Consider the following 12,583-nt stretch of genomic DNA (forward strand, 5'->3'; position numbering starts at 1 on the left):
ATCAGCAATGCTTTTGATTGTTATTTTTCTTTGTATGGATTTGCAGGATTAGATTTGATTGCCGAGATGAAACCCCCACGATTTATCAAATCACATCTACCATACAAGCTGCTGCCAAAATCATTCTTTGAGAATGATTGTAAGGTAAGGGTTCAAATTCTAACCTTGATAAGAACTCGCATTTCTTTCTTACTCGGCAACTTATGAAAATCATTTTTGTTTTTTCAAACTCTGAAGGATGAAATGTCTGTCGATTTTTCTTGAAGAGAGAGAACTTTTCCTCGTTTGTTGTGGTCCAACCTGTGTTGTGACGAGAAAAGCCTCTTGTTAGAAATTCTACTTTTTCCTTCTTTGTAGTGAATGTACATTGTGAAATGAATTGTAATAAATCTCTTGCTCAGGATAAGACTTCTTTCCACTCTGTGGTTTAATCTGCACTTTTCCTTAATAATTATGGTAGTAAATCACAAAACGACATCATCATATTGCTGGGGCAATCAGGATGGCCTAGCTCGAGGTATGCATACTCTCCTCTAAGTTTACTAGCCTGGGTTTGAATCCGAATCTAGCCAAAAACTGTTATCAGGTTTCAGAAGCAGGGTGATTCATCAATGTGTGTGCCGTCCTTCGGATGGACGTTAAACTGGACGTCGCATCTTCCGGCATAAGTTGGTGGACATTGAAGATCCCATGGTGTGTTTGTGAAGAGTGGGTGAGCTATCACCAGCACTGTGGCCATATTACAAATTCCTGCTGTAACCTACAGAGGGTACAGCATCAGTGGTATAGCCACGCCTTCAGCCTATGATGCTGCGCCACAGCCTTGTGCTACACACGAAAGAAGAAGTATATATTGCTTTCTATATCATTATATAGCATTTTAAAAAGTGATTTCTAGACCATGCGTGTGCCACTTCCAACTCTCACGTCCAACTCAATAGGACAATCCACGAGCACACTCACCCTCCATGATACCACACATAACCCAATCGCTCAATCCGTGAGTGCATTCATCCATTAAGACACCAATTCCATTTGCCCCAGAACTCAAATCAAACCTGGCATCCACTTTCACGGGAAAGGGAAAGGTAAACAGGAGGGTAAGGGTGTGTGTGAGGGTGTTGAGGCACATCACAGACAAGATATCAACAATCACAACAAATAAGGATTTCGTTTTATTTGGGGGGAGGAAAAGGTATCTTATACACTCGACCCTTTTTGGTGTGACAACATATGTCATGTTCTTTACCAGATCATATACGTCGCTCGAAATGCAAAGGACGTTCTCGTGTCGTATTACTACTTTGAGCGAATGTTGCAGTTTGAACCGGACCCTGGGACCTGGGAAGAGTTCTTCATGAACTACCTAGCTGGACGCGGTATGTTAAAGCTTGCACTGCTCGTACTCTTGTCAATTTGTCTTTGTTACATTTTTGTACAGGGTTTGCTTTTACCGCCCTTTGCATTATTCACGAACAGAGGAAATTGTACAAAATAACTCGAAGAACCATTAATTTGGTAAGCCTGGTGTTGGATTAAAGCGGAACCAAAATGCTCAGACCACCTTGATTCCAATCTTTTCCTAATACCCAATGAAATAGATATGATATCTTTTTCCAATTTAAAAGTAGGTAATTTTGTGAATAAAAGTTGAAATCTTCACACTTAGCCGTAATGACACACCTCGAAGTTGACTGCCAGATTTGTACCGTCTCTGGGTTACATCGCGGTACAATTTAACTCAAACTTTCGATTTTACACAAATATGCCGAGTCGATGCATCCTTGGTGGTTGCAGTAATATAAAATGAGGTGGTTTCATGCTACACCAATAGCCGAAAGAGCCTAAGTTTGCCAGAAATTGGACGAGGTTTGTCCGAAATACTCAAGTGTGGATCAGGCTTCGAAAATGTTTGCTTTAGCGCTCGGAACATTTTACAGAGCACCATTATGAAACAACAGAGATTGCAAAATGTTGTGGTTAACCACCACAATTGAGAGGGGATGCCATCCCCATGATTATGTGGAAGAAACAGCCACCACTCAAAACTGTAAGACCATCTATATCCAGCTACCAACACATGTACGTGGACAATTTGAGCGGTGAATCAAACATCTGTTGCCATTGCCCGGCAGTTACCACAAGAGCACCTGGAAATAATTATCCATTATCAACACAAATATCTGCAAGTCAAATGAACCACAATCTATTTATATTGGAGAGAAAGTATGTATGTAACATCTATTCCTCCAAGAGGATGTGACTGGGGATGCTGAAACTTTCAGGATCCTCCCCCTTCCACTCCTCTTTCCCCTCCACAATCCCCCATCAACCATCACCCCTACAATATCCACCATCATCCCACACCCCCCCTCTGCAATATCCCATCAACCATCATTCCCACAATGCACACCACCACCCCCCCCCTCCACCGAGCACCACTCACCCCATCCACTGGGGCAGGACATTGACACCGCATGGACATGTCACGACCACAGACACAAATGGCGTCCCAGGAAAGTATGAAACGGGATGATCCATAACATACAAGACAACTTGTCAGCCTGCGATGGTAGGATAAAGCATTCATCTCCCATTTTGCCGTGGTGTCCGTGTCATGCCTTGCCATGCCGTGTCATGTCTCTGGTTGAATAGTATAACTGATTTATTAATTGATACAATAACACTTATAAATCGTCAATTGAACAGCAAAACAAAAACCTACCAATCTGTAGTGAACATGTGACCGGCGTTTTCGCCTTCACTAACACCACCATTATTGCCATATTCGCCTGAATCACTCACACACGGCTCAAAATGATACGGCTCCATAATTCTCCCCAAAAGCATTTCCATCACTAATTTTGTTTCCAATAGTTTCTTCCAAATCCCCCTTATCGGTTTCAACATACTGAGAACCTTCAGAGTTGCTAATGATGGTGGAATCGGAATCTGAGCTTGAAATACACCGTTTCTCTCTGCAAGCCGCCATTTGGATCAAGGTGGGTTCAAGGTGACGTCACTGACGAAAATCGAAAATCGACACTTTATGGCTTTTTTTCAGCACTTTGTGATTGGCAAAAAAAAATCATGAATAATGAGTAGGTGGAGATGAATCACAAAAGTACCAGGGGAAACATAATGCTAATTAGCTGAGGGCTAGTTGGGGGGGGGGATGGAGGGCTGGTGGTTTCCATGATGACTCAATGTTGACTGTGGTGGAGTTGTCACACAGTCAAGCCATCATTGTCAGAATAGATATAAAGTTCGGACAAATTTGAGCTTTATATCTATTCTGACTACGATGGCTTGACAGTGTGACAACTCTACCACAGTCAACATTGAGTCATCACGGAAACCATCACCACCGTCCCCACTGGCCCTTAGCTAATTAAAATTGTTTCCGCTGGTACTTTGGTGATTCATCTCCACCTAATCATTAAAAAAAATTCCCTCTCTCAATTCTCTCTGGTGAGGGCTTCACCACCTGGTATAGATTCACGTTCCAATCATTTGCATTTTATATATGTACTCGTATTACAATCGTAAGTACTCCATAGGGACTTGCTGGGATTAATTATTATTATGATTAATGGTTTTTAGAAAAAAACAAAAAAAACAATTTGCCTTCCCCTTTAACGGTTACGGTGGCTGGCTTAAGATCTTACGATCTTCGGGTGTTGAGTTCAAGCCACTGATGAGCTATTCATCATGTCATCCTTCCGAGGTTGGTGAAATGAGTACCAGTTTTCTGGTAACGGGGGGCATTGCATCATTAGCACATCAGCACCCCCCAGAAAAATGATGTAGCCAAGCAAGCAGCCACAGGATGCATACAAATTAATTAATTTACAAAGTGCTGAGGATTTTTCATTCATGTTGTTATGTTGTTACCTCTGCCACATAAGGTGGTGGTGGTTATGTTTTCACCCCTGTCTTTTTTTTTTAATGTGATTTTTTTATTTTTATGTGATTCTTCACCATTGAGAGATCGGGCAAATATTATATACAACAAGATATATCAAAAATTATGGACAAATTTGAACGAAACTTGGTGGACTGATTAGGTTTATAACAAGGATGAATCAATCAAATTTTGGTGAGCATCCCAATCCGGATCTAGACACGAGAATTTTTTTGTGATCCTTCACCATTGAGAGATGGGGCCAAAAACGATACATAGCATGATATTTCCAAAAAGTTGTGGATGAGTTTGTTTAGGTGACATGAACAAGCCGATTCGATGTCGGTTCAGGTCCTGATCCACATCCAACACATTAGTGGGATCCAAAACATTAATTGTTCAGCCTGGCAGAGGTATGCACCCTACCGAGTGCCGTGGTAGTTTTGAAATGTGATCACACCTTTAACAGAAATCAAATTTTCACTTCACTTGCAAAACCCATTTGGTGATCTTCCTTTTTTCCTGAAATATTTTACCATGTCCATGGTAAATTTCACTCTTATGGAGAGAGCACTGTTTTGCAGTTAATTACGGCTCATGGTGGGACCACGTGAGAGAATGGTGGGAAAACAAGGAAAAGCATCGAGTTCTTTTCATTTTCTTTGAGGACATGAAAGAGGTTTGTGTGAACAAAAGTCTGGGAAAGCTAATCGGATGCGATGACTGGTCATAATAATAAATATAAATCAAATAAAAGCAATCCTAACGATAGTTGTAATATATCTGTTTTCATACCAGAATCTTCATAGAGAGGTGACGAAGGTGGCAAAGTTCCTGGATAAGGATCTTTCGGAGGATGCTCTGGATCGAATCGTTCACCACACAAGCTTTTCCAAAATGAAAGATAATCCAATGACCAACTACAAGATGGCACCTTCTTGGGTCATAGACCACTCTATTTCATCCTTCATGAGAAAAGGTTTGGTCAAATGAACTTCCTTTCTTTGTAATGTCACTAAAGCGTTCATGCATGAGTGACTCAATCTGTCTTAGCTGTATGTGGTGGTTGGCAATAACTGTTGTAACTGTGTGAGCAGCACCATCTTCGAAAGCCTGGTGTTGACTTAATGGTTCAGGTGGCTGGCTTAATATCTTAGGGTCTTGAGTTTGAGCCCTTTTTCGTTTATTAACAACGGGTAGGTTGACTTGGCCTGTTATACTTCCAAGGTTGGCAAAATGAGTACCACCTTACTGGAAATGGGGCATTGCATCAGCAGCTCAGCCACGCCCCCAGATAATGATGCAGCGAAGCGGCGACAGGCTGCATGCGAATTACTAAATAAAACAATCCTAGATGTGTAGATTTAACAATAAGTTGTTTTTTATTATTTTATTTTTGTACACCTAGTCAAGGCTCTTGGAAGAGCTAGTACTATTGCACTGAACACATTAGAATGAAACAGACCAAAAGGAACAGTATAGAGAGGGGGAAACACCAACAGCAGAGTTGAAGGTCGAGATAGAGACAGACTTGGACAAACAATTTTGTTTGGGGGGGAATGGGGGGCAGGGGAGGATGCATGTGGCAGACAAGACTGATACAGAAGGGAGAACTGGAAATTTGGAAGGAGGAGGAATTGGGGTTAGGTTAACGAGGGTAGAAAAGATCATGCTTTTGGATTGGTGACGATTTGAGATGGTGGTTAACAGCTGTTTTGAAGAATTGGAGGGAAAAATGAGATTGAAGAGAATGTGGAAGTTGGTGCCACAAGTGGGGAAAAAGAGTTACGAATGAGTGGAGCTGATCAGTGATCCTGGATTTTGGTAGTTTCACAAGAAGGGGTTGATGGTAGACCATGTGTGCTCTGCAGAAACATGGAGGGGGGGGTCAAAGCCTGGAAAGGGCAGAGGGTGCAAGACCAGAAAAGTGGTGGTAGATGGCAGAGGGACCACCTACTTTCCTACCTTCATTACTTCCTTCCTTCCACATAGGTGCTGCTTCATCAGGATGATGATTACCGCACTGCCTGGGATGGCAAAGTGATAAGCCGATAGACTCTGTTTCATCGCGGGCGATTCCAAGACCATGGTTTCCAGGGCATCAAGCTGAGCAAGGTGTGAGGCAGGGGAGCCAGCCCAGAGGGAAGAGCAGTGCTCCATCAACCTGCAGACGAAGGCCTTACTGGTGGATAGGGGTTCACGAGTGCCACGACGGAGAACGCCCAGTCATTGTCTGGCTTTGGAGGCCAGCTTTGAAATGTGGCTTGCCAAAGAAAGATCATGGGTGATAGTGAGACCCTGGAGTTTGAATGACTGAACTTCCTCAAAAGGATAGTTAAGAAGGTAGATGGGGGTTGCCAGATGGTCATTTTGGAGTGAGTGTGAGATTTGTCATCCAAGTGTTTCCAAGTGTGATTTTGGAAAGCCCACATTCCAAGTGTTTGACCAGCTTGTGATATTGTCAAGGTCTGAAGTAGGCTTGGGCGAAATAATCGATTCCCTCCATCGGAACCAGCATCAAATCCTAAATTATACAGTCAATTACCCATCTGTAGTCCAGTAGATTAAACAAAAATCATTCAGATTGTGAAAATTGGCATACATGTCCATTTTTACATGTTCTACCATACAAGAGCAGGACACACCTGATCAGAATACATTTACGGCCGCCATCTTGAATTTCAAAATGGCCACCACCGAAAATAATAATTTACGATATCTCGGTTACCAAGAGACCGAGCAAAATGAATAAAGAGTCTAATCCAATGTTTTCACACACAAGGAATCTAATAAACACACTTAAAATGCTCTATTGTCAGTCTTTCTGCTTTAAAATGACACATTCACTGTCCCAAGTATAGTTCATCTGGTCTAGATACAGTTCTGACTTCAATCTGTCTGATAACATGTTCCTGCACAATGGCAAAGTTCAGTGCACGGGAGAGATACACAGAAACATTTGCATGGTGGTCTGCATGCCTTTTTGCAGCCGCATTTGATAAGCTCTGTGCAGGATTTGGCCGCCTCGGCAAGTGCTGTCCAGAAAGGTATTCACTGTTCAATGGCGTTCTTCGTCCATCCCCAGTCGCATGGCCTTGGAAAGTGCTGCTTAGATATCAGCGCTTGGCCCCAGATGTGTCCTGCCTGGTATGTCGACCTCTTGATATGTTCCGTGAGGGCTGCCTTTGTGGAGGGTAGGTGATCTATTTGTCTTCCTTTTGCGAACACAAGCTTCCTTGCCTGATTCACCTCGGTGCATTCCCTGGTTCTCTCATAAAGACGTATGACGAACCTTTCCAGTTGACACACATTCTCATCAGAGACTGATGAAGGCTCTTGGGATAAACTCAAGGAAGTGTCCGTTATATCAGGGAAATTGGTCCAGGTGTCCCAAGCAGTTTTCTTCCCAATAGCACTGAATGACGACAACGTGTCACAGCCAGTGAAGGCATGGAAGAACAGAAGAGCTTTGGCCTTATTTTTCACCAAGACTGTTTGTAATTGTGTGAGCCAGTATTAACCTGTCGTGTTTCTTGATTCCATATGCAACCCATAGTTCGTCAAGGGATAATATAAAGCGTGAAATGTGACAATTGCGAGGACAACAATGTCAGGTGTCGACTGACCTGATCAGGATTCTGTGATGGCCATTTTGTGCACAATGGAGAGCATGCAAGAATAACCTCGTATCGGCTTCTTCATGGTTGCATGGAGCGAGAGAAGATTCTATGTTGCACTCTTGGGAAGAGATGACATTGGTATCTTGTGTGCTATATAGCTCCTTCTCTTGTGTGGATAACTTAGCGACGCACTGTGACAGGAACTAAGTGGATTGCATCATCATCATCATTGTTGGAGCAAGCTATTTTAATCGCTTCTCCAATGTCGGAATTAAACATGAGGACCACATCTCTTCCTTGAGTTTGAGCTCTCATATCTGGGATTAAGCACAACAGTCTCTCCTTCAATCGTGTTGTATTGACCTTTCCAGAAAAGTCTGGATCTTCTTCTCTTAATATGGACTCGTAAAGTCGACCCATATCTGACAATCTGAAGACTGGCAACGTTTCATCTTGGCAGAATTCTTTTATTTACGAAACTAGCTCACCAGGTATTAGACGATCGACTTTCGTGCTTTGGGTGTCTCTTACATGCTGAGCATTATGTTTTCGCACACTGTTGGTGACTGAAGTCAGACATGATAGATGATACCTCGCATCTAAGGCATGCATGTCACCTTCGGAGAGCTTTCCCAACAGTTTCCTATCTTGTAACACATGTGCATATCGACGAACTCGAATATCAATTTTGTCAGTCCTTGCATCATGGAGATACTCTTTTGTATCATCTTCTTCACAAATAAACAATTAGATGTCCTTGCCATTGAACCCACGCTGCGTCGCCTGGTCTTATCAGGACTTGTCTCATATTCCAGGTTTTCTTTTGACTTCTTTTTCTGAGCACGTTGGAGCTTTTGTTTGTCAAACCTGTTTATGCAGCTTTTTTGCCATACTGCCTGGTTTGTTCTGAGCGTGGCTTCAATGCCATCTCCACTGTCCCACTTCACAATGTCAATATCCTCTGGTACGGCATCAATTTGATGAAACTCCAAAATATTCTCAGCAAATAGTTTGTAGCCACATTCTTTATCACTTCCTCTATATTTAGCTATGCTGGGATTAACAAGCTTTTCTTCAGTGTCCTGTTGGCAAATTGCACACAATTTCCAGTCAATCAAGGCTGTTTTCTCTGGGCATTGTCTTTTAGAAGATGCACCTTCACCAGCATCGATTATCTTGCACTTTTTGGACATCGTTATAGCATTTCAGTGCAATGGTATCACCGTATCAAATGTCCTGAAAAAAGGGGGAAAAAATGTTAGTCCACCACCATTACAATTTATAACATATATTTCTACTTATACACATCTATATATGCATACATCTCATTATTTTCAGACAGCAACTGATTTTTAGTGCATCAATGGCAATACAGATCATATTCATGCATGCAAAGAGTGATAGTGATTGACCCACGCACAGGGACGTTCTCTGGAACGCATGGATTGACTGACAGCTGGAACAACCGCTGACCATAGTTTCAGAGCGAATGACAGACAGACTCTTATAATTATAACACCTTTCAAAACATTATATTGGATAAAGCCATTTCAACACGCTCATAGCATTTGGATATCAAGCATCGAGCAAACACTTTAAAGTATTTAGTTGTTTATGAAAGGGTCTCATTTTGATTTTAAAGCAGAAAGACTGAAAATGGGGCGTTATAAGTGTGTTTATTGGATTCCTTGTGTGTGAAAACATTGGATTAGACTCTTTATTCAAGTGCTTAGGCCTCTTGGTGACCAAGATATTGTAAAAATAGTTTTCAGTGGTGGCCATTTTGAAATTCAAGATGCCGGCCGTAATTGTAGTCTGATCATGTGTGTCCTGCTCTTATATGAAAGAGCATATAAAAGTGGTCATGTGTACCAGTTTTCACACTTTTTTCACATTTTGAACGATTCTGGTGAAATGTTGACTTGATCTCCTGTACTACTGTAAAGGTTCCAAGTCTCCGGAGTCCATTCCTACTCTGCCTTTTCTTGCTTCGCCCATCGAGAATCTGTTTGTTGGTTCAGCAAATATCAAAAAAGCTTCTCCTGTCATTCTTAATAAAACAAACAGACAAGTCCGTTTTTTTGTGTCTGGTTTGTTCAAGTTGTGAAGAAAATGAGCAGACATGTACTCATGAACATGTCTCATGAACATTCTCCTTCTGGCATCTGACAGACACCATTTATGGCTATAACATCTTTATAAAGTATTGTGAAATTCCAAAATCGTCTTTTTGTTTTTAACTGCAAAGACATCACGGCATATTTCCTTACTGCAAATAAAAAAGTCTGGTGTGATTGAGGAGCAATCTGTTGCCTTATACTGTACACCGCCCGGGTAAACCGGGTTCAATTTTTATTTATTTAATCTATTTGAAAAAAAAAAATTACAATTTCCCTGGAGGTTTGGATTAATTCGAAGCAACTTTATTTAAGTCACATAATTTATATAACTAGTGGTCCTGTTGGTCCATTGGACCAAAGTTTCATTGGCCTTCACAGCTCTGAAGCATACCTACTTGCCATACTGCTTGAGCATTAACTTGTCTTTCACCAAGCCCAGATGTGCTTGGGCCAGGGTGGGGATTATACGTTTGTTATTGTTATTGCCAAATTATACTACAATTATTGTTGTTAATATTATTACTATTTAATATATGCTTTGTTACAATGCTGTCATTGTTTTTGTTGTTTGTTTTGTAATTAGAATGCCATGCCGTGGAAGGACCTATTAAGCTGCTGTATATACCTTAACATGGTGTACAGTTAAAACATGGGAATTCTTCCTGATTCTTTGTAGTTAATTAGCCTAATCAACTCAGAACATCATGACTATCATTTCGGTGTATCACAATCCACATCAGAAAGCTCCATTAGAACTCCCAAAAAACACACACACACACACACACACACACACACACACACACACACACACACACACACACACACACACACACACACACACACACACACACACACACACACACACACACACAAATATTGTATTTATAAGAGCCTTCACAGCTCCCATAGCTCTCTCCTCCCCCACCCACTACATGATTAATAATAAAAATAATCATTTTAAACTTACCCAGTACATTTTCAAGTCCCAGATATGTCCTACCCTGTTCACATGTAACATGTGAACCACCTGGTCATTTTGTTTAGGGTGCTGAAGCTGCTGTCCAGACAGTAACCACACTCTGAGATAGCAAGAGACGTAACCTGGTTTCGATTAACGACCAAGAATACCACAACACTTGTTACCTGCAGTCCAGGCAGCATTTGTAATTTGTTCAGGGTACTGGCAATAATTCACTGACTTTTCATATTTTCTTGTTGATTTTGATTCAGCCAATCACTACATTTCTAATATGCAACTAAATGCTCCACTTGTGGGCACTTTGACATCAGGATAGGACATTTGACATGTCATCCAATAATCTATCTCCCAATTTAAAATGTGTGGGTTGGATGTTTTCCATTCAAATGGAAGTTTCAACAAGGAATGAATAATGAGAAGTATGGAAACGGTAAATGATGAAAAATCCTTCCATTTCTCCAACAACCTCATCTCAGATCACCAATTTGGTTTCAGACCAGGTTACTTCACCTTGGACGTGCTGCTTATACTCACCCAATGGATGGAGGCACTCATTGTCAAACATGAAATCAGGGCCATCTCTGGACATATCTCATGCTTTTGATACAATCTGGTATCCTGCCTTACTCTCCAAACTATGGCATCCCAGGCCAACTCCACAAATGGTTTCCTGACTTCCTCTACTCTTGGAGCCAATGTGTGGCTCTCAACAGAATCCCTTCTTCTCCTCTCCCTGTCAAGGCTGCAGTGCCACAAGGCAGTGTTCTGGGCCCCATCTTATCCCTGATCTTCATCAATGATCTCACTGACTGGAAAATCCTATATTTGCTGACGAATCCACCCTCTAACACGACGTCCCTCATCCTTCAGAAAGGCAGGCTGCAGCCTCTTCCCTCTCTTCAGACTAGGCGTGGGCGATTCTTAAAATTTGAGAATTGATTCTGAAAAGAATCAATTCCGATTCCTCACCAAAATCTAATCAATTCAACCTCATCACACACCCAACTTGCTCAACCTGTCTCATCTGAATCCGTTTATAAAACTTATTGAGATATCTTGCACACAGCCAAACGGGTGAAAACATGCTCTCTGGTGGCAGAGGGAATAACGAGAAAGAACTTGAGCTTAAAATTTCTGTTCACTAGTAAATTAAATCAGTGGCATGATATATCGACTATAAATGGACAAGGTGTGTGTGTGTGTGTGTGTGTGTGTGTGTGTGTGTGTGTGTGTGTGTGTGTGTGTGTGTGTGTGTGTGTGTGTGTGTGTGTGTGTGTGTGTGTAACATTGCACGAGGGTGTTCGCCAAAGCCTGACAGTACTGGGTCACCAAGTCCCATCCAGCTGCAGGGTCAGGCCGTGTCTCAAATGCATGTCGAACGGCATCATACCGGGTGCCTTGTGTGCACGTTGTCAAATAAAAACTGCCATTTTCAGCTCTGTCTTTACTGTCTTTGTAACTGATGTATTTGACGTGGCCCTTAGTCCTTCTATCCCAGGTGAGAGGGGTGCAGCAAATCATGCCGCCGTGTGTGTGTGTGTGTGTGTGTGTGTGTGTGTGTGTGTGTGTGTGTGTGTGTGTGTGTGTGTGTGTGTGTGTGTGTGTGTGTGCGTGCGTGCGTGCGTGCGTGCGTGCATGCGTGTTTGGTCATAAAGCATAACATTATCCTTCCTCACTTACCCCTTCCTCGCTCCACCATTCCGATCTCTCTCTCTCTCTCTCTCTCTCTCTCTGTCTCTCTGTCTCTCTGTCTCTCTGTCTCTCTGTCTCTCTGTCTCTCTGTCTCTCTGTCTCTCTGTCTCTCTGTCTCTCTGTCTCTCTGTCTCTCTGTCTCTGTCTCTCTCTCTCTCTCTCCCCCTCCTTGTGGAGCGTGTAGCAATGTGATTTGATGCATCGCTGTCCCCTCCTTCCTCACCCCTTCCTTGAAACCCCATTTCCTAGCCCCTCCTCTCTCTCACCC

The 12,583-nt window shown here is 42.2% G+C and overlaps 1 protein-coding gene across 2 annotated transcripts in view; it reads left to right on the forward strand.

Moving 5' to 3' along the window:
• LOC147026848 (sulfotransferase 1B1-like) overlaps nt 1-12,583 on the forward strand; it is a 66,695-nt gene that overhangs the window by 36,078 nt on the left and 18,034 nt on the right. For both annotated transcript variants that reach the window (XM_085882697.1, XM_085882695.1), the window contains 4 exons: nt 47-144; nt 1,253-1,379; nt 4,489-4,583; nt 4,703-4,883. In XM_085882697.1, the coding sequence (XP_085738823.1) occupies nt 47-144; nt 1,253-1,379; nt 4,489-4,583; nt 4,703-4,883 (501 nt within the window). The remainder of the gene's footprint in view (nt 1-46; nt 145-1,252; nt 1,380-4,488; nt 4,584-4,702; nt 4,884-12,583) is intronic.

Source organism: Eptatretus burgeri, chromosome 5 (genome assembly GCF_056783735.1).
Source record: "Eptatretus burgeri isolate ZD-2024b chromosome 5, Ebu_testis_v1, whole genome shotgun sequence".
NCBI lineage: Eukaryota > Metazoa > Chordata > Myxini > Myxiniformes > Myxinidae > Eptatretus > Eptatretus burgeri.